The following is a 26575-nucleotide window of genomic DNA, read 5'->3' on the forward strand; positions in this document are numbered from 1 at the left end:
TTAACCTCTAAAACCTCAACCTGTCACTTGTTCAGGGAAGTGTAGAGGTTTGTTTAATCCCAGAAGGAAACTATTCAGGCATGGAGGGGGGCACAGCCTGGGATTCCTATTTGAGACAGCTGCAAAGTGGATCAAATTAGGAACACGTCTCTGCTGGAGAGTACGCCAGCAGGACTGATGACATTTAGGAAGGAAGAGGGGGGTGTCATGGGAAGATTTCTTGGGTGTCTAGCAAGGGAAGGTATAGAGGCACTTTACAGGACAGAGGAGAAAAGAAAGTTTCAGCTCAAAGCAGAGTTAGGTGCTTCAACACAGACTGCAAGGGGTGAGGGGCTGGTTTCTGTGGCACTGCTCCAGGAATGAACACGACACTGCACGATGCCTTTAGCAGAACTGCACTGTAGACTTACGACTAAGTTCGTGAAGTTTATCATTATTAATCCCTTACAATTCCTGCAATTATCTTAAAATTGTCACGGCTCACGCGTGCCTCCTCGACGTTCTGCTGCCAGAGCGCCAGGTCGCTGTTCGGCCCTCCGGTGCCGCTCCACTCCGCCAGGGGGCAGTGCTGTTCTGCGGACAGCGAGCGCCGGGCGCGCTGCCCCCCGGCTCCTCATTGTCTGCTCCGGGGCGGCCCCTGCCCTGCAAACGCCACCGTGCCCGCCGGTGCCCTGCGTTCTGAACCCACATACATAAACCCGATCTTGCCCATAAACCTGCAAGGGTACCCACGTGCACTGCAAGTTGGCTGGAGAGGTATTTACCCCAAATTACTCGAACTGCTTCTTATACTTTTAACAATAAGCCAGGACTAGTATGTCTGTGTATTCAAAAGCATTCTAAATGCACATTTCAACATCAATTGTATTCCTTCTGAATAGCAAATGTCAGAGTGTTGTTTCTCCTGCCATTTCTGGTTCAGTGCACTGGGCAGATGAAGGAATTTCCCTCAGACTACTTGGCAATTGCTGCCTATGCTTCTGCTTTGTCACCACCCAGTGTGCGGGACACAAGATTGCTGGCTTTCCTCATGTCCCTGAAATGCAGACATCACGTCCACTTGCTGCATTTTTTCACCCCTAATTCAGATAGTCTAGCTGTTCAAAACTTTACTTGCCTGAACAAGACAATGTAAAACCCAAGTTATAAACCAAATGCAGGTTAAAACCAGCATCAGCTCAGTCCTGCCTCTAATTTAGATTTCACCTCAAGAGCTGTGTCAGAGTACAGCAGAAATGGGCCCAGTGTCCCTATTTTAGTTCTGTTACCTCATCTAGTTCTTAGTCAAGCAAACCCACATTTGCCCCAACTGCTGTGCTAACATTGGCAAGAGCTGCTAAACCAAATGTTACCTGGGCTGCCTCTGGAAGTTCAACCAGACCAGAAAGTCTCCTGTGCTTCATAGAGAAATTACTCCTTGGATGCCAAACAGTTCCTCTTAGAACTGCAACAGAAGTGACATTGGGAAAGTCAATGGAGAACACAGGTTTAACCAACTCTGTTCAGTCCTTTTTCCTATCTATTAATACAAAACTAGGCATTAAGGGTAACAGTTGTGTTTGCTGGATGATTCTATGCAAGGAAAAAATAGATTTCAGAAGAAGGCTCCCTAGCAAGCCATGCCAAAAGCCAGCATTTCAGACACTGCTCTGTTCTGCCATTAACTGTGACTACTATTCTCAGTCCACTTGACCACTCTGTATGATTTTGTGTAGCATCCAATCAGTTTAGGTGCATTCTGTACTCAGGATAATTAAGAAAAACAGCTGGAAACACTGAATCTGTAATGCTGAGTCTTACTTTGTTTCCCATGAAGGACATGACAGTAATTTGTTGGGTTTTCCCAGTGTTGTCACCTGTTAGCACAGTCTTTTGGCATCAGACTGTGCTTGGAACTGTCTCTTCCCTCTTGCATCATCACTCATGATAAAGAGCCTTCTCTGGCATTTTTAATGGCTAAAGCAATTTTTTCAAGGAGTTGAGAGAAACTAGAATATTATAAACCAAACACTGGGGCTTCAGTTCTCATCTCAGTTCCCTCTCCTCTACAAAGACATCCAAGTCAGAGTATTTTAGTGTTTTCCAGTTTTACACAGAATTTTTTCTCCCCCACTGAGTAATGAAGTATTCTTATATTATAAAAATCAATGGTCTCCCCAGCACAGCCTTATATAGCTCTTTGAGTAGAATCTCTCTCTAAAAATAGAAATCTCTTTGACATTGAAGCTCCAGGCAGCATGGAAACTGTTGCATTTCAAGCCGAAGCTTTTGGAAAGTGCACTGTGTGTTTCTTTTACAAGTGTCCCACAAATGTGCAAAATGCACGACCTGTCCTGTCATGAACTTTTGAGTAAATGAGATTTTGTTTGCAGCCAGGGCTGTTGCAGCAATAGCTTCTTAGAAGCAAGCAATAAAAAGAGAATGCAGCACTGGCAAAAGGTGCTGGATTTACAGCTCCTCAAAAATAACACCCTTTCTTTCCCCCCTGCTGCCCTCATAGGCAACTGCCAGCGTTCCCAGACTGCCTGACTGGGCAAGATATCATGAGTTAAGCCCAACTCTTGCACTGAGGACAGATGAAAACAAGCAAACAAATCTTGCACATCAGTGTAGCAGTTTGTCCAGTTCTCAGGCAGATATTCTTCTTGAGAATACACAGAAAAGGGCAAAGGTAACACAAATCCTCTCGTCCAGCTTTTGAAAATACTGACAACTTGCTCTTACTAAAGTCAGGGACAGAAAAAGCTGACTGCCAACATGCCTGAATTGGAGACTGTAAGAATAGGAGGTCTCATTCTTCAGAGCACTAAGCCCAGGAGTATTAAATAGAGCTCAGCACCTCTGTGTCAGACATGCTCAGACACGACTGTGCAAGGGCAACAGCCACAGATGGACTATTGACAGGAGAGCCAGAAATCTGGCTCAGCCTCCACAGTTACACTGAGTAAAACAGCATTTCCTCGATGTTCTGACTACAACTATCCCTTTGCCATGCCAAAGAAATTATTCCAATATTCCCCTGGCAACATATTTAACATGAAATTGAAAGTGCTATTATTTCCAAATGAAGAACTACAAGCAAGTACTGATCTTAACGTCTGAAAGAAGAGATGGGTATATGATTCTAACCTACCTTGAGGATCTTTTGGCCTCCAGTTCCAGTGCAAGTTGCATGCTCTACTTGCAAGATACTTCATTTTTACTCTGGCTGGCTCCACACTGGAATTCTGATATGTAGCCTTATACAGCATTTTATGTAAGAGCAGAAAGGCAGCTCATGCATACTAATCTCCCTGTCAATTTTATGAAACAAATTGATAAATGGATTCAAGGATTGCCTACACAAGGAAGTATTGAGAAAGTGACATAGTAAATCTTTGTAATAAACATGCTTATTCCTATTTATAATTATTTTGAATTAAAGCCATTTCAGAATAAGCCATTGAAAAAGAAAGAATTTTATGTGATGCTTTGCATCAATTCAACCATGACCATTTCAAAGTTCAATGAAATCTGTTGCAAAACATACACCCTAAGTGTGAGGGATGCTACATAAATTAGAAGACTGATGAATAGATTGCATACTGTTGTTTGTTTTAAACAGTGAGTCCTGGGAAATTTGTCTGAATCTGTTTCATGGCTAAAGCCATTAGCCAATATAATTTTTTTCCATAAACTAAGATACGAGGACTCAGACAAGTAGTGAAATGACAGGGAATAGTGAAATCTGGGCAAAACAGTGAAACAGGCAATTCTGAAAGTTGATCAGTAGAGAATTTTCAGGGACGTAGGTAAGCTTGAGTGTAGCTGAGTTATTTTGAAAAGTGAACAAAACAGAAATCATTCAAGAGAGAACAATATGATGGGGTTTAATGCCAAATCCTAGTAAACAGAGCTACCAGCTTTCGCAGCAGACCATTTTCTTTAGTCTAACTGTATGTTTTATTTAGTTGAGCAGTCCAGCTACAAATGACTAAGTAATGACAGCTGGACCTCAGTGCCTCTATTGAGCTCAGCTGAGTCTGGGAGCTTTGTGCTTTCATTTGAAGAGCACATTGGCCATTTTATCTGTGCATAATACAATAACTGTTTAAAGTATATTATCTAGATACTGCATTCACCAGATGGCCATGTTATTTGGTTTCTTTGAACAATCTGACTCGTTTGTGCTAATGCAGTCCCAAAAGACCCCCATCCTGTAATGTGCTGAGCACTGTGCACAGAGGAAGATCTCTTAATAAACACGGTGCCACTGCTTTCTCCTTTGGAAGTGAGGCAAAGCTTCTAGTTACCTCTTCATGATCCTTCTGGCATTGACTGACTTGCTGCCTCAGCAGTGAGGCAAGTAGCAAGAAATACATCATCTGGGGGCACACATTTCAGTATAACCTTGACATCATTGACAGTGATAGCTACAGCCCTCACTGAAACAGAAACCTGCAAGACGACATTTGTTTCTTCTTGCTGCCTTTGCTATTCCTTTTGGGAGGATGATCATATGCCATACTTGTATATTTGCAAACTTATGACATAATGTTAAGGGATTGTCATAAACAATGCCATTTCAGGGAATGGGCTGAGGAGACCGAGCAACGATTTCATTTGAACTGTCACTGGACCTGCTTTGCTCTAAGGATTAAATGTGTCATCTCATATCCAGATTTGTAATGAGAACCCTCCCTCCTTTTCTCTCTCTGCCTGTTCCCTCTCCCCCTACTTCAATAGAAGCTGGGCAGACGACCAATGCAGTGAAAGTGAGACAGGGGAGCCACACAGGACAGAGTAATTGATACAGGATATGAAGCTAGGAATGAGTGGGTTTGCACAGTAGTAGCTAAGTGGCTCAGTAAGCCTGCTAGTAAGGGATTTATAAGCTGTCTGTCACTAATTAAGAAGCCAGTTGCCCCTCTTTCTGCCACCTCCCAAAAGCTGCACATATCCCTTGTTCTCCTCTCAAAACATTGCATAGTCTGAAAGGCAGGTAACAACAGGACAAACCATCAAATTACACAAACATGCTTTGAATTAATTTCAGAAAAGTACAATGATCTCCAGCAAACTCTTTCCTTCCAAAAATCACCATTCTCCTGCCAAGACAGAAGATTTTCATATCTCAGCACCATTGTTATCACAGCACTGGGTAACTTTTCAGCTGGTAAGAGTCTATTTTCTTATTCAAATCAACTCTCTTCCTTGCTATCTTTGACCCACAGCTACGAAGATGCCAAAAGTGGTCTGGAGCTCCCAGTGATGTTCCTGGGATTATGCACCCTCTACTATTGATCAGGTCTGTGCCAAAGGGCAGCAAAATTTTGTCTTGGAAGAAATGGTGAATTATCAGATTCCAGCCTACTGGCTCTGCAGGCTCTGTAACCAGTAACAGCTGGCACTTTCAAATCTGCTTCAGTCTCATTCATAAACTTCTTCTCAGCAATTAGTTTATCCTAGATTATGTAGATAATTTCACAGATCTGAGGTACAAGAAAACTAGCTGCAGCCTAAACTCAAAAGCCTGCCTCCGTTCTCCAAAGACAAATCTCAGGACAACTCCCAAACTTCATAAAAGCTCAAAGAGCAGGCAAGGCAAGAAAAGAAACCAGCTATTAAACTTGGAACCCATTTCATGGTGGCTGAATGCAAGCTTGCTCTGTGTGAACACTGCTCTTTTCTCCTGTTCCTTTACCCAGAATTATTGCAGTGAGTTAGAAGCAATAAGTAGCACTGAAGCCCTCAAACTGTCCTCAAGTTAAAAGAAGTCAAACCAAATGAGTCCTTAACTTTGCAACAATTCTACCTTAGCCACAGACAGTAAGTCAGCCTCTCAGCATTGACCACAGCATCTGTGTTACTGCCAACTGCAGCCTTGGATTTGGAGCCTATAACCCCAGCTTTAGTCAAGACTGAAGGCTGGCCCATCCAGCCTCCAGCACAGACAAATAAGCCATTCCTAAACCACCTAGTGTATTCAGTTTGTTCTAGTTATAGCTAAAGCTATATGAATGTATTTCAGAGCTGAGCAGTCTCCTGACTGCAGCATCCCTGCCTCTCTTTCTGTCTCCTCTCTTTTTCCCTCCGTTTGCCTACAAGGACCTGCAATTCCTCTTCCCAGAGGAAGGCAACTGCTGGCATGGTTCAGACTTACCTGTTCAGTATCTTCCTCATCCAGTTATCCCCCTTTATAGTTCTGCAGCTAGCTTATACATCTTTGTTTTACAGTGATGCATGATGTGATACAACCTCAACAGAATGGACTAAAAATACCTCATATCATGTATCTCACAGTTAAACAAAGAAGAATAGGGTCACTTTCCTTCCCATTCTTTTATGGAGATGAACAGGAAAAGAATCGTGGAGTTGTTTAAGTTAGTGTGTGTGGGTTTTTTGTTTGATTTAAGAAACTGAATTGCAGGTCTGAAAGCACTTACGTTTTTAGCTACTTCTCACATACCTTTGCTGCTTTCTACCAGCAGCCATAAGTCTAGGCTAGAAATGCTTTTCTCTTTGTAAAACCGTGCACATACCCTATTATTATTTTAGCACCACTAGAAGATAAGCACTTTCAGATAACAGCTTTTGCTTTTTACCTTTAATTTACCTGTCCTTTGACTGCAATTTTGGTATAAGAAATGTGCCAGTTTTTCTACTGGAAGAACTTAGTGCATGGTCTTAAGACCATACTAACTGCAAGTACATCGCAGTTCCTCTGCTGCATCAGTGACAAGACTTCAGCTCAAGATCAGGCAGTGGATATGCTTACCACAGGGACTGTCTATTGTAGCACTTCCAATGTTGCCTCAAACTGTCCAGTAAGCCGATTATAGGCATTTCTATTTCTTGCCTATATTAGGCTATATTATTCTCCTTTAACCTTATCAACACAAATTCTTTTCTTCAGGCCATAAGCTATGCTGTAGTCAAAAGACTTTTGATGCTACCTATACACTAAAGCACTCAGTAAGGACACATTACTTTGTCCGTCCCAAAGAAGCACTGACAATTCAATTATCTCTCTGTGGTGGGAAAGAAGAAATGAAAACATAGCTGCCATGTTCATGGAAATATCAAAGTTGGTTAAGATTTGAAAATAAGCCAGAAAGCATATAGCCAGTCACTATTCAAGCAGGGCAAGAAGAAAAGGGGAACAGAAAAAGAGCAGACAATGCACAGCCCACTACTGAGAGGCAACAGCATCATTCCTCTCCTTGTGAGATGTCCACCAATCCACCAGCAGCACTAGTAGGAAAGAAAAATCAGCACATTTTAGTTTTGATACACCAAGTGTGCAGTAGTACACTCCAAAAAAAGATAATCCATAGCCAGTCTATGCACTGAACTACAGTAGAAGTGTTGTACAAAGTGAAAAAGAGACCCTAAGTGCTGTACCCAAGCTCACTATTGGGAAATTTTCTGCATTGCCAGCATACCAGTTCAATATTTCAGAGGTCATTATCTCATCCCTTCTTCAGCTGCTAACTTTGGATTTCTGCCAGAGAAAGGCAACTGCTAGCAAGATGATACACTAGTACATTAGGCACAGCTTTTGGGAAACTGAACAAGCTTTTCTTTTCACTGAGATCAGTCTGCTCTCCAATTCCAATGGCACAAGTGCTCCATCAATATATAAATGGTCAAACATGTTCTTTAACCCTCCCATGACAGTAGGTATAAGGAGCTGTATCAAGGAAATAGATTCTTCTGTATTTGTCAAATACACTATGAGGAGAACTGCACCTTTATATAAGTTCTTCTCACATTATGGGAAGTAGGAGACAGCCATTGCCAAACTGAAACTGTGCCCAAAAGTGTGATTTCACATGCACAGTACAACAGGAGGACTGACTCGATACAGAGTTAAACAAGTAAACCAATAACCAGGAGGTACGATCACCCCTCTGCAAGAATCTTCTGTGAACTTTTACTTGAGTAAACCATGACTAAAGTTTTGCTTTAGCTGTGAGTTGGTAACTAAAACCAGAACCTTTCAGTCAACTAGATCAATGGGTTTAAAGTTTAAAAGTGCCTTCATGTAGCTTAACATCCTATACCACATATTTTGCCATAAACTACCATAATAATATACCACTGTTCAACTTTCCTAATGATGAGTTTGGTGACAATAAATGGCAGCACTCCTATGAACTCCAAGAGTGACATCCCACCTCATTTTCTAGAAAGATATTTTAGATTTAATCCAACAGTTCAAGAATTGTATCAGACACTAAAGAACATTAAGTAACAAAAATATGAGTGAACATATTAACTCTTCTCCTTTGATCTCCCTAATGTTGTATTTTTTCCCTTTGAAACCCATTTAGAAATATAATTAACTTCAGAGACAAACATGAAAGTCATCTCAACAACACTGGATGTGTCTAGGAGCCCTCTCTTAAGACTAGAAGCAGAAAAGAGTGTGCTGAACTGCCAAATTCCCAATATCTTTATCTTGCTACAGGGAAGAATTTGGTGACAGGAAATATTTCTGTCCTTATCTTGCAAGCCAAAGATACTTCGTTATTCAAAGCTTCCTCTCAGGAAAAGCATTCAGGAGACAGCTTACAAGCATCTTTGTTTAACTCAGTTAATTTACAGACATTTATATCATCTCACTAGCCCTGCTATGCAAATTCTACATACACTCTCCAAAGAATAGGAACACGGTAACTTCAAAGGTAAAATACAGAACACTATATTTTACTATACTTATACTGTCTATTTATACTGGCTAATGTCACAGCATTCGAGTTTTAGCACCTAACGTGCTCTAGGGCCAAGGCTCTTTATTGCATGCCCATGCAAACAGAGGAGCTAGGGAGATGTTGGATCTCACACCCCTGATGAATTTGCCTTGTCTGAAGGTTTTACACTCTGTCTTTCACTGTGACTGAGTCTAAAGGAAACTAGCTTGTCTGGTGTAGAAATTCAGTATGGAGGTGACAGGAACTGCTATCAGCTTGATGCAACTCACCTCCAGGCATCGCAGATGCAAATGGCTTGAGCCACACCATGCAGCAGACTCATACTCAAATATAGGCAAGGCTAATGAAAAGACTAAAATTTGGTATACCAGCTCTAAAGAGGCCCTAACAGTAAAATGTATAAAGCTCTCATGGATTTTTAGAATCTGTATACAGAATAGTCCTATACAGGTAAGTCATCCCACTCAAACTCCAGTTTATGACAGTGTTATCTCAATAGTATATATCCCAGCTTGCTTAAGATTTTAATCCCCAACCTTGAGCTCTGGTCTGCCTAAAATACCAGGCCTTCAGTTTAGATCAAAACCTGGTATTTCAAATGAATTTAAGTGGACATAGAGCCTCAAGCCTGAAGATCTGATGACTTTTTCTTGTCTGCTCATCTATATCTATCTACCGAAAACTACTTTCTCTTTATAACCATGTTCAAAGAGGAAACTAAGAACACAAAGGTCATTCAGTTTTCCTCATATACAGGCAAAAAGGTCTGATAACCAACTGCAGGGTGCCTTGTTTTGTGACCCTGACATGTGGGCCAGGAAAACCAAATACTTCCTGACCTTAGATTTGCCCACCTGTCTATCTAAAGCATGTCATTATCTCCAATATCCGTGTGTCACCAATGATCTTCACAAACACAGTATTAAAGAGATGAATTTTAGACAAATTTTGAGCAATGTTTTGAACACTTGAGCTAAGTATGAGGAAGAGATGACAAGGTAATAGCTGTGAAGACATTTGCTTTCTTGCTGAAGACGGCATTTTTATTGTGTAACTAGAATAGGAGTTGCATGTTAACCATGTAAGAGAAAGCTATGTGTTGCATAGACAGATTTAATGCATAAAAAACTGTTGTACAAGAACCAATTCCATGTGCCTGAAAACCCAGAATAAGCTCAAGAGCTCAATGGCATGTTCATAGAGACATTAATAACACACAAGCACAGGCCAACTTCACAAGCCTAGATTTATCAGTAAAACCGGTGGTCTAACTTATTATGGCGTTAGTAGGTTTTTGTTGGTTGTTTGTTTTGTTTTTTCTTCTCTTTTTTCCTTCCGATTGCCTCAATATTTTAAGCATACACCCTATAATTTGTACTCATTACTTAGCTTTCAAAGCATGATTTGGGTCAAAGCATCTTTAATGGAATTATACCAGGAAAGACCTTAATTCCTTGTATGAAACAAGATCTACAGGCTGGTTGATAAGCCATATCTTTGTTTCCAGAGGTATTGATTTAAAGCTAGAAACTGACAGTTTATTTTCAGATAAACATGGAAATACATTCCAATGTTCGCATTGTAAACCAGAGTTTAAAAATAAAAAACAAACCACAAAATCAACAACAATGCCCCCCCAATAAAAAACCAACAAAAACCCCCAAAACAAGCAAGCAACCCCCCCTCCAAAAAAAACAAAACAAAACCACCCTCCCAAAAAAAAGAAGGAATGCAAGTTTGTCAGTGTGTCACCTCTACTGATTATGTGACTATGGAGTTCCTCACCTGTGTCCCACAAGCTGCCTGGGAGAGTTCAGAACACTGTTGGTGGAAGGGCTGGTGCTCTGGACTGAGGAGCACTGGGAAATGCTGGTTTGCACTAAGTTGTGAGCTGAAACCCAGGATTTTGACTTAGCAAGGTCAGCGTTTACCAGCCTAAAGTCCGTGAGCTGTATAAAGGATCCCTAAAAAACCCAAACCCTTTATGTGGCAGGCTTAACTTGCTGTACAGAGGTTTATATCTAAAAACCAAAAAGCTAACTAACTGAAAGCTATTTTATTTTGTCTAAAGGACTCCCACATGTATAAACATTGTAAAACAAGGCCTTAGAGCCCAAATTTATAAACTGCCTGAATTAATTTGTAACTTCATTTTTAAAGCCCTAATTTCATACAACTAAACCCACTAATACAATATTAGTTGTGCCACTGAGTGCTACTGCTTCCTGCTCATAATAAAGCATTGTACATTGCTAATTCTATTTGAGTGACAGATAGCTTTTAAATATATTTAAATACATTCACTAGCCACTGCCTTTGCTGTAGGGTTCCATAAGAGAAGTGCTGAAGCGTCTTTTTTTTTTAAATACTCTCTAAAGGAAACACCGATCTGTGATTCCAGATCCTGAACTTCATGACTAACACATAGCTAATCAATTAATGAGAAATTAACTTCTGGAAAGCACAAGCTAATGTCTGATAAAATTAAACTAAATATTGACTACATTAGCTCATTCATGCTGGCCTTAAGCATATTAAAGAGAAATATGCTAGCTAGCTAAATTTATTGCAGCAACTAGCAGGCAGGCCTTTAATTGTGGCAATACTATGTTGCATTTATTTAAGTGGAAAAGCTGAGCTCTATATACACTTTGTACACTTCACCTGCAGTACTATTCATCACTTTGTCAGCAAGTAGAATACAACTTTAATTGCTTGGATTTTTGATTACTTCATCACTGCCCTGTCTCTTGAATCACTTTGAATCACCACCTCTTTTACAGCAAAGACTAAGTCACATTCAAGTCAGTTGACTTCCTTGGTATTTCTAGTACATAGTCCATTTAACTTGGATTTTGAGCTTAATTTTACCTTCTGTTAAAGCTAAGATATCTGACTGTATCCAGAAAGTTCTGGATTTGGAAACACAAGATCTGTATTCAGGGTGTCAAATGTTAAAATTTTAAATTGTTTCTTTTAGGGAAAAATATTATTAAAAGAGTGCATCAAACATGTGTTGCTTTGACACCAGTATGAACATAGAAGAGGCAGTGTCTCCATACTCCTAGCCCGAGTCCCCCTTTCCAGCATACTGATACCTACTGTCTCTGCTTCTTTCCCTTTTTTATCTCTCTAACATTACTATTAAATAGTTGTACCTAAGAAACCAAACATCTTGTTCTGTGCTCAGACACATTTTTTCCAAGAGTAAAAGAATCAGTATTTCTGGAAACCTAAAAAAACCCCCTTATAACAGTAATTTAATTCACATGGTACTTCTGTACCCAGAAACAGTTCTGAACACAAATAGACAGAACTGATACTTGTGTTTACAAGTGTGAAACAATATACTGACATCAAGTGAGAAGTTTTAACTGTGCTTACCACCAAACTGCATATTCCTGCCTCAGACAAGTATAAGGATAACTATCAGGGGGAAGGCCTAAAAAAACCCTCACTAATGGTTACTTGGTTACCTGCCAGACAATCCCTGAAAAGAGACACTAAAATCTTAATGTTGCATGCAGAAAGTTGTGTAAAGTGGCAGGTACGTAGAACCTACTTATAGAATAATAAAAAAAAATACACAATTTCTGTATCATGTGAAGACCTAGACTGATTAACTTTCTCTAAACAGAAAATAGGTCACCTATTTCACGGGGAAAAACACAAGAGACCTCAACACCAGCCACATTTAAACAAATCTACTCTAATAGATAACAGTGAGACTGAAGTTACTATACAGAATAAGTATTGTAATCCAAATGTTATTTTCATTAAAAGGGACTATTCAATAGATATTTCTTAAACACAGTTCTGCATTATTAATAATGGCAAGACATCTAAGGGCACAGATTGCTACTGTAGTAAAAGATACTACTTTAAAAGCTGAATAGCTGTTGCATCTGAGAAAGTAACCTTAAATTTGAAATAATTATTCAACAGGGTCATAACAGTAGTCAAAGGGCATATCCCTGTTAAGCACCCTTCACTCTCGGTTATTGATACATAAACATAACTCTAAAAGAAAACACAAAGTCACTACTGGTAAAGTTTGCAGCTGACATAACTGAAGTAGCAAACAATAATGAAAATGGACAACTGATCTACAGTTTGCCCGGTAAGCCATGCTATTCTGGGCAACATGTTTCAACATAACAAAACACAAGACCAGCCATCAGAAACTCAAGACTAACACTTTAAACTGTAGCTTCCCTGAGGACTTAACACGTGTAAATAAGGTTCACTGAAACCAGCTTCAAGCCTTGAGGGCCATACAACAGTTCAGAAGAGGCTTCAGGAATCAGATAGGATATTCAACTGAATAGGTTCTTCCAGAGGTGACCCCTCAATGAAATAATCTACTGTGTTTATACAAACAAGAGACCTTCAATAGCAGAGAAGTGTATTTCCACTACATTCAGTGGAAATATTTTCTGTTCTGTTGTCTAAAAGCTGCTAGCAAACTGAAAAAGGATCAATAAATACTTGGCAGAATAACTCACAGTTTGGAAAGCTTGCTTTGAACTGTGAATAACACTGTGAAAAACAGATACATATTTTAAAGCCACAAAAGTTTTACTTCAATAGATAAAAGTTTAGGCTAAATGGATTGTGCTGATGCATTTTCTCAGTCTCATTGCCCGGTCAGGCTGAGCAATCATTGAGCCTGATCGCTCTGTCAGGCTACATCCAAAGCACATCACTTCAACACACATCTCAGATACAGGTGTGTACTCCTGCAGCACACCAGAATCAGATTAAGATATATGTTATCTTTCCCAAAAGTCACCAGTAAAAGCAAGACTGTGAAATATCCTAACAATTTCTTAGTTGCACAATTGTAGGACCAGGACTGCAGAGTGTCCTCAAGCCCATTTGCCTCACTTTAAACTACAACTCATTGACCTTGTTATCAGGTTCAACATACCTCCACTCTCTGATCTGCTTATTATAGGACTCAGACGCACAACCAAGATCATCAGCTGGTAAACTGAGCCCCAGTTGCTGTCTATGCATCCACTTGGAGCCACAACAAGTAACAGGTGCATCTACTTCAGCTCTTTAGCTTCATCAGGATTACATTTTCTGAAGCAAGTTTCCCTATTATCTAGGTATACCATATGTTTTTTCATAGCATGGAATAGTTTTGTGTTGTACAAACTAAACTGCTTTCAGATGAAATCAAAGGAGCAGATTTAGTACATGCTACCTGGCAAGTAGTCTCCAGGTGACAGAATGAGACTAAAGCTGGTCTGGAAGTAAAAACACTACAGCATACACAGCACAAAGGCTGGGCATTTAGCATTAGCTTCCTCTACAAACCCCCTACTTTGCCCCACACTAGCATGGACACAGCCGCTGTGTATTCCTCAGTTTATTAATCTTGCAATCATTAAGAAACAGAATGAAATTTCCACATGCTGCAGGTACCCATGACTACTCCAGCCCTAGCAGCATCCCACAGCAAGTTACTATCCCACAGCAAGTTAGTTACTATCCCACACATTTCCACCCACATACCTGTGTCTTTGAGAGGTGCTCTCTCACCAGTGCCTCCCAACACCCAGAACTTACTTCCAGTTTTCAGCCCAAGCCTTTATGAAGCCTCCTGAAGAGCCTCTGGACAGCCCCCAGTCCCTCTGTGCAGCAGCAGATTGTGAATAGATGTCAGGTGTGGGGGGAGCAGCTTTCCCCCCCTCCCCCTCCACCCCAACTCCCATGGCCTTGTCCTGCAGCTCACAGGGGCTCCTGGTGTCTTCTTGGTGCTCAGATAACAGGGAGCATACAGGGTAAGTTCTTCACAAAGGAAGTTAGCCCTAAGAATAACACCTCTGTGGATATGAGGAATTGCTCAGCACTTGACATTTTAAGTAGCAAGGGGCACTCATGGGAAATTCTGGATAGAAGAGTAATCTGGGAACTAAAAGAAATTACATACTTCAGGTAAATTGTCCAAGTAATCCAGCACTGTTCTTCACACTTTCTAGCAACAGCAATCTAAACACCTGAAATTAGAGAATATTATAATAAATGGCTCAGAATAACTTGAAATCAGATTTATGTACAACTGTCTATGTATGACACTTGAATGCTGTTAAAAATTCAGAAGTGTAAAATTCCTTATAGGCAGAACATGCATAGCACTAAGGTCAGTACTGCTGCAATGTCAATACACCTTGTATAACAATTTCTTTAAAACTTTTGGAATTCAGAGTCGATATTTCCATTGTCATTTCAATGGAAATGTTGTGACTGGAGGAAAACCAAGGCATTCTAACAAGTGCATTATACATAACTTGAGTAATAAAAAGGAAGAGTCCTGACTGAGGGGCAGAAAAGCAATAGAGGCAGCACCAGGGAAAAGTGGGCTAAAGGACTTCAACATACGCCAGGGGCAGCTGCTGTATTCACAGGTTCAGCATTAAAGGTACAGGCTCAGTTTCCCTGTGTTACAGCGGTACTGCAAGCATTGAAAAACTAAGAAAATTCTTACAAATATATTTTTCTGGTACTGAGATCCCATTCACAAGTTTTACAGGAAGAAAAAGTTTTCCTTCCCAAAGAAAACTCCAGCCTAAAGCAGATAGGAGAAACAAGTAACGGAGGAAGCCTGGGCTGCACTATAAAGCAAGAGAAATCACCGGTTTTGGAAGAATCTCTTCTGCTTTACACCAAAATATGCTTTGCTTTAAGTTCATAAGAACTGGATGAAGCTTACTTATGTCCCCAGTGTCACCAAGTCATATTTCTGCTAACAAAGGCAGCTTTTGTCTCCCAGTGGGCTCGTCAAAGGCTTTCTGCCAAAACTTCTTTTGAGAGAAAAATGTCTGCCAAACACATATTTTACCAGGAAGATCCTGGTTTCCACAAATCTTCTGTGTGTGTGTTTTGTTGTTGTTTTTTCCCCAGAAATCTGAAAAGTTTTAGTTTACATGACTAAATAATTTGTTCATTTTTGTGGGTTTCCAATGAAGGCAAATAAACTAAACCCAAAACAATTACAGCTTGCCTGGTAAGACACTCTACATATTACTGAGTAACCTGGTAACATCCTGAGGCTAAAATCACAAAAATGATGATGGTATATTTCTACCATAGCAGCAACCTGCTATTATTTACTATACAACCTGCCTTCACTCTGTTTTTGTCAGTGCTCTCTCCTCCCTTTTATCCCCCTGATAGAAGCACCAAACAAAAAGGAGAAAACTGAGGTGAGCTTATATAGACATTATTCAAATTTGGGAGGCACAGGTGCCTCTAGGGGAGGCCAGGGAAAAGGCTGATGGTCAGGAGAACAGTTAATAGGTCCAGCATGTCCAGTGTGATCCTGCAATGGCAAAATGTTCCATGTATATGGGTCAACCTGGAAGTATAATACTGACAGAAAATTTGCTCTAGTGTGTATAGGAACTGAAATGCTGGCAGTGAGGTATAGGGACTTACAGTAATTTCTTTCCTGCATGACCAAAGAAGGGGCTGAGATTTTTATGAAGGTCCAAATACCTCGCAATTGTGATCCTTCGACAATTCACAAGGCAGCAAAATGGACTGAGAGGCCCTTTCAAGAACTTTAAAAGGAAATTCAATGCCTTTGTCTATTTTCTTCGAATGCTACCAAGGAGTCTGTTTAAATATTATGAAACTTGTTGAGCCATCTAGCAAGTCATGTAGACCTATTAACATGGTACATTTGTACTCCTGCTTTTTGACATAAATCACTGACGTTATGGAATGGGTAACAGTTTCTTTCCTGAGACTGGAATGGTAATCTATGACAGAAGTGACTCCAAATTCTCAGAGAAGAAAGAAACAGGAAGTTTTCTTCTCATAATCTAAGCATCACATTATACTATTTCAGAATTCACATGTTGCTGTAATTGCTGTTTACATGTTTTTTGAAAGAAGGTCACTCTAATTTCTCCCTAGCATCCACATTAAATATTTACATTCAGATCTAAGATGTCTTGTAAAATTTTAATAGCATACCCTCCTATTAAAAACAAAGCAAAACACCACAAACCATCAACCAAAAACTCAGCCCAAATCCTAGCTCATATATGAAGCAAAACATTCTAAGCACTGTGTAAACCATCATTTCTTCCCAAAGTACAGGGATGTTTATGCTCTTGCCTAGGGGCAGATAAACAGAGCAGCATACCACTCCATATTTGTAAATGTTAACAAGGCAAGGTAGAAACTGGCTTCTGTATGCACCAGGCTTCTGTTTCTTCACTGCTCAAAAAGCCATAATATGACATAGGGGTATGTATAAATTGAAACAACAAAGATATATGGCCCCATCACAGAAAAACATGCAGTCTCACTCTTCATTCTACATATCATCGTGACTCTAAGAAACTTTTCAAAATTGCCCCCAGAAATTAATCTTAGGTAGCAGCCCCATGGCCTAATAGTATATTGGGGCTAATTCCATGTGCCTGTGGGACAGTTGCACCCTCAGATCTGGCATATAGCAAAAGTAACTTTCCTAGAGTCAGTGTGGACTGACTCTGCTGCTGTGAATGTGGTAGAACTACACTACTTCAAAAACTTTCAAGAAAATGCTATGAGGATTTATAAGGATAATGTATCAACCCACAACTGAATATTGTATAAAGCCACAGTACTCGCACCGATAGGTAGAAGACTGAAAGCAAAGAGCACAAGGGCAGCCCTTTTATGTGTATGTGTCATTCTAAAATAGACTCCTGCAAGCATCCTGGTTAATATAACATACTGTTTGCCAAATATGTACTTTAAAAATAGCAGTCAACTGTATGGCATACTTTGAGTGGTGTTAAAGCTGTCTAGGTTTTGTTATACAAAGACTATGATAAGTTATAACATGCTGCCAGTGCAAAAAGGAGTGAAACAACAAAAATCAAGCTGCATAAGATTCTTGAATGAGTACTTGATGGGGAAGGCTAAACCGTAACAGGCATCTCTTAACTTTAGTAAATTTGAGCACTTACTCAGATGACTAAACATGGATTTAGGATCTCCAGTGATTCAGATGTTTATAGTTTGGCAACTAAACCTACAGTTGGGCATCTAACAAAAAGTGTAGAATACATCAGAAGTCCACACACCTACTGCTCTAACAGCATTTAGACACTGACATTCTGCCCAGAGGAGTCTGAAGTTATACATTCTTCTTTTAAAATCTTGGCATAGATTTCAGCTCTAGTAGCCTTTCATTTTAGGAGAAACTAATGAGATTTTTTTGCATTTCTGTTAAACTCTGATTGATTGTTGTCCTAAACTTCTATGTCTCCCTGAAAATAAAAAACTCCAGCCTGTTTGACATCTGGCTTACAACCTTAGTAAAGCAGAAGTTCTTGTATTTTTTATTATTGGCCAGAACAGTATTAACTTCAACTGGGACAGGTTATTAATTTGTGTTACTAGAAATTAGTTTATGATCAATAATACCGATCTTTTTTCTTTTGTACAGAAAAAGTGAGTTGAAGACATGGTTGTTGCTCTTTTCAAATGAAGACTAATTGTGCAATTTGGCATTTGTTTTTGACTCACTGTAGGTTCGCAGCAAGAGCAAAGCAGCTAAGGCTGGACTGTGTGAGGGAGATGAGGTGGTATCTATCAATGGCCAGCCTTGCGGAGACTTAACCTATGCTGAAGTCATTGTTCTGATGGAAAGCCTGACTGACGTCCTGCAGATGCTTATCAAGAGGTACAAGAACGCTCAAGAATGCTTTGGTGCAATTCTGTTCAGTGAACCATGTGGAATATGCTGGTTTTGAATGCACTCATTTTGCAGACATATACTGTGAGCTTCTTATAGTTCTCTTATGTTTGTAACTCTGCTTATCTGTATAGAATAGGGAAGGAAGACAGAGGATTTGATCTGAAGGAATTAATGTGTATAATTTGAACAGCACAGTTCAGGCACAGAATTAAGAGTACAGTCTCCAAACGTAATGATGTTATTTTATTAAGTATTCTTAATACTTACAAGGTGCCTGCTACCATATCTGCATACCAGAGAGTCTTCAGTTCAATGATTCTTTCCACCCCTTTGAAGCAGTGAAGTGTTGTTTTTCCCCATAGATAGGGAAGTGAGGTTTACAAAAAGCAAAGACTGTATAGATGGAGAAACTGTTACACAGATATGCCTTGATGATGACATGGCAAATGGTCTTCTTGGGTGGCAAAATGTGTCAGCAGTCAGGAGGGGGAGAGAGTCTGGCAACAATGAACTCTATTTCTGGAGCTGTTATCATTTCACTAGATGAGGTGGGGCAAGTCACAGCTCTCTGGGTCTCAACTTCTCCATTTACAAAATAGTGATAGTGAATTTCAGTTTTCCTTGAAAATGCTTTGAGCTTCTTAGAGAACCTTCACGTAAATTTGCAATGAAGCCAGCATTACTACTCACTGCACATCAGTCTATTCTAGTGACTTTCTGTAATTTTATTCAGTGTGCTATATGCAATCTTGAGTTCACAACTGCCTATAGTAAGTGCATTCTCCCCAGACTTTGTGAATTCAAAGATGAACTCTGAATTGCCTTCAGTGTGGGTAAGAAGAGGAAGAAAAGACCTGAGAATTCCACATTCCTTGTAAGGAATTAGAGCTTCCCCTCAGCTACTGCAGTTCCCTGTGTCTGCTCTCCCACAGGCAGGAGCAGGAGGACAGAAGGGGTCAGGACTCATGACAACAGCTAACAGAGCAATGACCCTGGAAAGTCTGAAAGGGCTCTGGTACAAAAAAGGCACTTGCCTCTGGTTACCAGGGATGTCTCAACAGCACATGAAATTCCTCTGTGCTTTCTGCAACCTGCACAAAAGGAACTTTCCTGAAGTGTCTAGTAGTTCAGTTACAATCTGCCTTCAAAATAAGATGTTCTCAAGGAGTGGATATTTTGCATGGCCTGTCCATGTTGTCTTGGGCTGAGTAATGGATCGATGTGCTGAGATCAGGGGAACAGTGATAGCTGAGGATTACAGCTTACCTTTTCCATAGTGCATACTCTTGTTTCTGGTTCAGCACTGTACTATTTGAATGCTCCTCATGTGAAATCTGCATTCTTATGTTTTTAATTTATAACATGACTACTAGAACTGCACTAGTAAAAATTGTATTTGTGGCTGACTGGCTGTCTGCAGTCATAGAAATAGCTCCATACACTTTGAGTCCTGTCTGTTGCTGTGCTATAACTGATATTTCAGTTGGTCTAACGGCCACATTACATTCTAGCTGAAAGTGACAGCACATCTTTCATTCACTCCATTGCCCCTGTCTGCATGTATGATGAAGAGCAATACATATCCTGAAAATCAGAACCAAACCAGAGTGCTTAGATGACATAATTCAGTGTTTCATGGAACAAAACTCTGTGTCTGTTACGGATTTTAAAAAACTTGCAGTTGCTCAACAGTTGGCTGCTCTTAAAGCGACTAACATTTTCTAAAGGAACTCACTATGAGAATCTTTGAATTCCTCCTCATCAGCTCACCTTCTCCAACTCCCAGCCCCTACTGTCAATATCTTCCAGAGTAGGTGAAAATAAACTGAAACATTTCTCTTCCCCTGCCTCCTCCTTTGTGGGTACTAGTCCACTTAGCACTATGACTAGCAGGATTTTTCAGGATGTGTTTTAGCATCCTCTGAGAACAATGAGGGGCAAATCCTTCCTTTCCTGAGAAGCCATTTGTTAGCAGCCATCTCAAAAAAATGCTGAAAATAATCAAAGAATAATGCCTAATCAAAGTGGTGTTCCAATGGTGATTTTTGCATCCAAGCCTCTTTTGCTGGCAGGGAAGAATATTTCTCCTTGAGATGCTTCTGACTGTTCCTGAAATATTTGCATGAAAGATGCATTCATCGTTGGCCTAATTCTGCTGTTACTGAGCTCACTGGGAGGAAAATTTGGCTTTTAAAGTAGTTTTACAAATGCTATTTGGCCTTCAATGTCTACAAAAAGTTTTTCCAATCCCGTGTAAACCACAGTCAGTGACTGGCCCGCAGCGCCCACAAAATCTTCAGTTTCCAGGATCAGAGGAAAGAGATAACACTGCAGGGCAGGGACTCTCCAGATGCCATGTGAGGGAGCATCTCACTCTCCTTCCCAAGAAATGCTGAACAGATGTAGCCGGGGAACATCAAGCGTGGGGACAGAAACAGGAACACTAGCTTGTTCTTTTCACATCAGTGTTAGCAGCTCTTGGGCTACCACTGAGTTTAGAAAGAAAATTTCTAGGGGGAAGCAGGGAGTGTGCTCAGTGCATACCAGAATGAAATGCACCACGGAGGGAGTAAAACATGATTGAGACAAACCCTGCCATGCTGACTCCATGAGTTCTGCTTCCTTCCTGGAATCACACCAGGGGTGTCGTTTCTGCAGTGAGCTGGAAAGACCTAAAACAAAACCAATAATTTGACGAAACAGAGTCTTAAATTACAGAAAAGAGATCAGATGCAGTATTCTGCTTCTTGACACATGGATACGCACTTATGTCTATATAGAGTAGAAGCACATCCATAAGTAGCAAGGGCCTTTTAAGGTGGAAATCTTTCTCTCTCACACATACACACAATCACTCAGCTACCAATAAAGGCTAGCATTTACTGGCCCAGCCTCCTGTCTCATATCTTACAAGGAAATGTTTACAGATTTCTGTAATTTATCTGCACTTAAGAGCAGTACAATTGATCATCCAAATAGCATAATATGATGGAATCCAGCAGCACTCACAAGGAGCTCCCTAAATTAAAATCTGTCTGACCTTTATGTAGTTCCATATGTGGTTTAATGGGTGTTACACATTTTGTGCTATTTGAGGCAGGCCCAGACTGCTACAAACAGTATGCTACATGGTTAGAAATCAAGTGATATTGAAGCTTCTTCAGACAGATTTGTTTCTTCTGTTGCTTCTTCCAGCCTTTCTTTGTAGGGTATCCAAACTTTCAGAATACCTGGGACTCATTTTTAAGTTCAGAAATCTCTGTAATACTAGATATTAATACTTTACTGAGGGTAACCACCACTTCCTTCACTTGAAAAAGTGCTTTGCTTCCTTCTAGCCGACGGAAAGCCTTAATAACATGCTGCATTATTAATGTACAGAGAAGGTTTCTTTTTGAATCAATAGTAGTCAGTATGGCCCAGAATACTGAAAGAAGCAGCTGGATTACACTAGGAGTCCTAACACCAGTAAAACAGCCTAACTGGGCCAGGAGAATGAATAGTTTAAAAAACGGAGCTATACTGAGTTATATCATTTAGGCAGCCAAAGTAACCTTTGCCAGTTAGAAACATATATTTTTCAATAACTAGGAAATATTTCATGAATTTGCTGCCCTTTTTCACTGGATCACCGCAATTGGCCCATAATTTTCTAATTATTGCATGATCCATAAGAATAATGAACCTCATAGGAATTTTCTGAATGTGTTATTTTAAGTATGCATTCCCCTCCCTCTGATCCTCACCCAGTACTTGTCTGTTCCTCAGACAATAAACTATTTGGGACAGGAACTGTACGTGAGGATGGTGCCTAAAACAGCTGCAGTAGTAGCCACAGAGGCAAAAATTAACCACTATTCTGGTGTCATGCAAAATTAACTTTCTCATGCATATGTGAAATATGAAGAAGGCTGTCCCAGAAGTCTCAGTAGCATTTGTCTGGAGATACTGTAACATGAATGTGTCTGTGAAAGCATGCTGATGTTAGGAATGATATAATTCAACAATGAAGAAGGATGGTAGTAGGATCACAGTGTAATTTCCATCAACTGTTAAGTTGAAGAATTTTGAAAGACACAAAGGTGCTTTAATTTAAGACCTCTACATTCTGGGAAAATTCTTCTACTTAAATGGACCCGCTAGCAGGTACCACAGTTAATATAGGGGGGGAAACACTATACAGAAATTGTTTTAGTAACTGTACTTACATTGCTGTGCTTACAGCACCTTAATTTCTTGAATTACTTGTTTGTGTATGTGCAGATCCTCCAGTGGAACAAATGAAACCTTGAGTGCTGAAAGAGAAAATGGAAAGCATGATAACATGAAAAATGAGGACTATAGGGAGAGCACTACACTGCAAAATAACACAGCGAAGGAGATACCCCATGGAGATCTATGCATCACAGAGATATACTGCGAGACTCAGCAGGGAGAAGGAGAAAGCAACACACACTTTTCTGAAATTAAACAAGAGACCACACAAAGCCACAGAATTACTCCTAAAGTGATAGGCACCTCCAAAGTGCTTGTAACAGATGAGGCTGCTTTCAGAGGGAAAACAGAAGAAAAAAGGCCAAGCACTATGGTTGAGCTGCAGTTGTCCCTCTCAAATGACAGGCACAAGGGCACCAGTGCTCCTGCTGTGACTCTCTTGGGGGCAGAAAAATGCAGCCCTGAAGGAAGAGGACCCAGTGCACAACAAGATGGGACTAGCCCTGTAATGGCAATTCCCCTGGGTGTGAAAGAGGGCAACATCCAGTGGTCAAGCAAAGTAGTCCAGTTTTCCAGTAGCAAAGAGGTCAAGAGGATCCAAGGTGCAGTTCCATCTCTCCCCAGGGTGGAGGTGATCCTAGACTGTTTGGACAGGGAGAAGGAAGCAGCCAGGTCTGTAGCTGAAAGGGGGTGTGTTGATTCTCAAGTGGAAGGAGGGCAGTCCGAAGCACCTCCTTCCCTTCTCTCCTTTGCAATCTCATCAGAAGGCACAGAGCAGGGAGAAGACAACCAGCACTTGGAAAGGGATCACAGACCTCTAAAGCACAGGGCGAGGCACGCAAGTAAGTATGACCCATCTAATCATTTGCACTGTCTGAGGGTATAGTTTGTAACTTTAAACATTAATTTCAGAATTTAGACTGCATTAGAAAAAAATGTTTAGGGTTTTTTTTTGCAGTTTTCCAACTTCTCCTCTCTCTTTTTCTTTTAAAAAATGTTTCTGTTCTTGCTTTATATATTTTTTTCAGAGTAATAAAATGCTCCTGGTGATGAGCCAAGAGTATACCCCTGCCTTAACTGTGCCGAATAACTCTGCTTAGTACACCTCTACTTTGAAACTAACCCATTACTTTGTCCAACTAAAAGTACATCTCCCAAAAGATGTGTTCTGCTGGTCTTCTAATGTATATTCAGAGGCAATCTGTAGAATATTAACAAAAAAAAGTATGTTGCTTGCACATGTGTAAGTGAATCCTGTAGATTTCTCCTTTTATAGCAAAAACTTTGTGTTGCCATTTGCATCATCTAAAATCAAAGCCATGCCACTGCTCTTAAAATTAATAACAAAAAAGGCTAGTAGAAAAACTTGATGTTGCCTGCAGAAGTGATTTTGACAGACACTAGCATGTGTTTAAGTGTTACATGATCCTTTCAGTTTTGTCAGTCTTCTCTAGACTGTAAAGTGAACATGCTATTTCTTCTGACTCCCATACCCAGAGGTCAGCTTCAAAATGTGTCCAAGAAGTTTATGTGAAAGTAAACTTGCGACTGGATTCAACATTAATTTACTGAGTGTAGACACATTCCATGCATCTCTTTATTTATTTCTTTATCTATCTATTCATTTATTTATTTGGGACCTTTCTATTGGTTGCTTGCTCTTCCCCAACAATGTTAAGAATCCTGTCCGCGGATTTAGTAGCAGTATGTCAAAGGTGCTTGAATGTGTGCAGTGATATACTGTGGCAACAAGCTATTTCATTTGCAGTGTTGGAATTAGTCCGCTAACCCGCTGCTAATTCCTCTGTAAGCATATTTTTAGCATGATAACCATCTGTATCTTATTGGCAAGTGGATTAAGAAGTTACTTATGCCTAAGTGTCTGTATGCAATCCACATATTTTTGGCATATTAAATGAAGCATAAAAGAAAAGTGCACATGCTTTACATTTTGGCTGTGAAGTCAGAACCAACTGTGCGACTGTGCCTGTCTTAGAGAATTACTTGCAGTGCCTTTCTATTAAGGCAAAAGTATAAAGAATGAACTATATATTACATCATAAACTCTTATCTCAAGTAAGACATAGGTTCTGTCTTTTTCACATCTCGACAATGTCAATTCCTTCTAATATAGTGGCCGATCGTTATCCTTAGGGAACCACTGAATTAATCTATAATAACAATAAAATCCTATCTACACTTGAGAAAAAAAAATTGGGAAGCATAAGAGAATAACCTGTGTGCAGCAAATACTATGCCTGGGTTTTTTTAATTAAATATTATAATGCATCATTTAAGCCTAAACTAGGGCAGAATATTTATTATAGGTGTTTGATCTCTTTAGCAGAAATTTTCTATGTAAATAGTAATCAGATTCTATTTACCCGAGCACGTGGCATTTGTTCTGCCATCTTTTGAAACTACTGATTAAGAATTAAGAAAAAATATGCTAGCAAAATAAAAAGTTTCAATTTTTGCTTCCCACAGAACTGTATGGGTACCTGCTGAATCCTTTTCTTAGGAAAATCACTCACTGCTGATGCAAGTAGTTCATTTGAAAGTGTAGCACTTAGACATGGAGGGCAATCATTTCTGTTTGCAGAGGCACTCCGGTACTAAAGCCCATACTTTTGGAAAATGTCTTCAGTGACTACTGTAAGCATTTGGATTTTCAAAGGACTGGGCCAAGGATTTTGTGATTTGGCCCTCTCAAAATAAAATATTACAAATTGTGGGTTTGGGTGTCATGCTCCTTTCTCTTTTATAGGTTCTTGTGAGAACCATTGGTCCAGTCATGCTGTCATCTGGCATCATGGCAAAACTCCAGTTGTCTTTAACAGGAGAAGTATCAGACTCCATCTACTGAAATGGCTAAAAGGATTATTAATAGAAAACACACCACATGGCTTTCTTTAACGAGTTCCCTTTATTTATGCTAGCAAAAGATACTAAATAATTTACTGTTCTATTCTCAAACATCAGAGGCACACTTTTTCCTTTTGAAATTAAGTGGAAGGAGAGCATTAATTTTGGCAGAAAAAGCTTTAAATTCCAGATTTTTTGAAAGAAGAAACTATTGAGGGCCTCATTCATGAGATGCAGTGGTAGAATATAAGGAAGCTAAAGAAACAGGGATGGCACCTGGCCTGCGTTGCCCCATGAGGCACACGCTCCATGTCACATAACAAGGGAGAAGTCATGCAGATGTACAGTGCATCTATCAGCTGCATCTATTCCTGCTCCATGTGACTTGATGAAAACCAATAATTCATGCTTTAAGAAATATGTATTATTGATATATGCTAGTGAATACTCTTGAGAAGTTAGCTGAGCCTCCTCCATTCAGTTCTTAATTGTGTATCCATTCTTGCCACACTTTCAAAGTAAATATTCTGGAGCTGTATTATCCTACGTAATTTTGGATTACGTTTCAGGCAAGTGACACTTGTTAAAAGACTGAAACCTGCTTTCCTTGAGTACCATGGCCAAGCTCCCATGTCTTCCAAGGGGCTGATACTTAATGCTAATAGTTTCCCTGTATGCTTTTGTGGATGTATACTTGCTTTTTAATAGCTAATACACAGAAGCACACTCAGTTTTATCAACTACACATATTTTGTAATGCATATGAGTAAAGTAAATACATAAATGGCAGAAGCTGCTACCACCATTAGACAGAATACACTCAGTTTTACTTGGTCTCAGATGTTAAGCAGTCATGGGCCTGGCTGCCTGGGAATGTCTGCTCTAAGCCTAGGAACTGTGGTCAAACACTTCATAAATATCAGGCATAGAAACTTAATAAATGAGCAATTATCATCTGCCTGTTGCTGCCGAGATTACTTTTGGGAATAAGAATTGAAAGCTAGAAATAAAGACACATATAACTCTCCTATTGAACTAAGAAAGTTCTAAAGAAAGTGATGTAGCCTTTGAACTTCTGTAGGTGTGACTC

The 26575-nt window shown here is 39.9% G+C and overlaps 1 protein-coding gene across 1 annotated transcript in view; it reads left to right on the forward strand.

Annotated features, from left to right (window-relative positions):
- SYNPO2 (synaptopodin 2) overlaps positions 1–26575 on the forward strand; it is a gene marked incomplete at both ends in the record, with an annotated part of 87877 nt that overhangs the window by 40863 nt on the left and 20439 nt on the right. Inside the window, 2 exons of the mRNA XM_080344070.1 lie at positions 18239–18390; positions 22669–23462. Of these exons, the coding sequence (XP_080200196.1) occupies positions 18239–18390; positions 22669–23462 (946 nt within the window). The remainder of the gene's footprint in view (positions 1–18238; positions 18391–22668; positions 23463–26575) is intronic.

The sequence above is a fragment of the Nesoenas mayeri genome (genome assembly GCF_963082525.1).
Source record: "Nesoenas mayeri genome assembly, chromosome: 4".
Lineage (NCBI taxonomy): Eukaryota > Metazoa > Chordata > Aves > Columbiformes > Columbidae > Nesoenas > Nesoenas mayeri.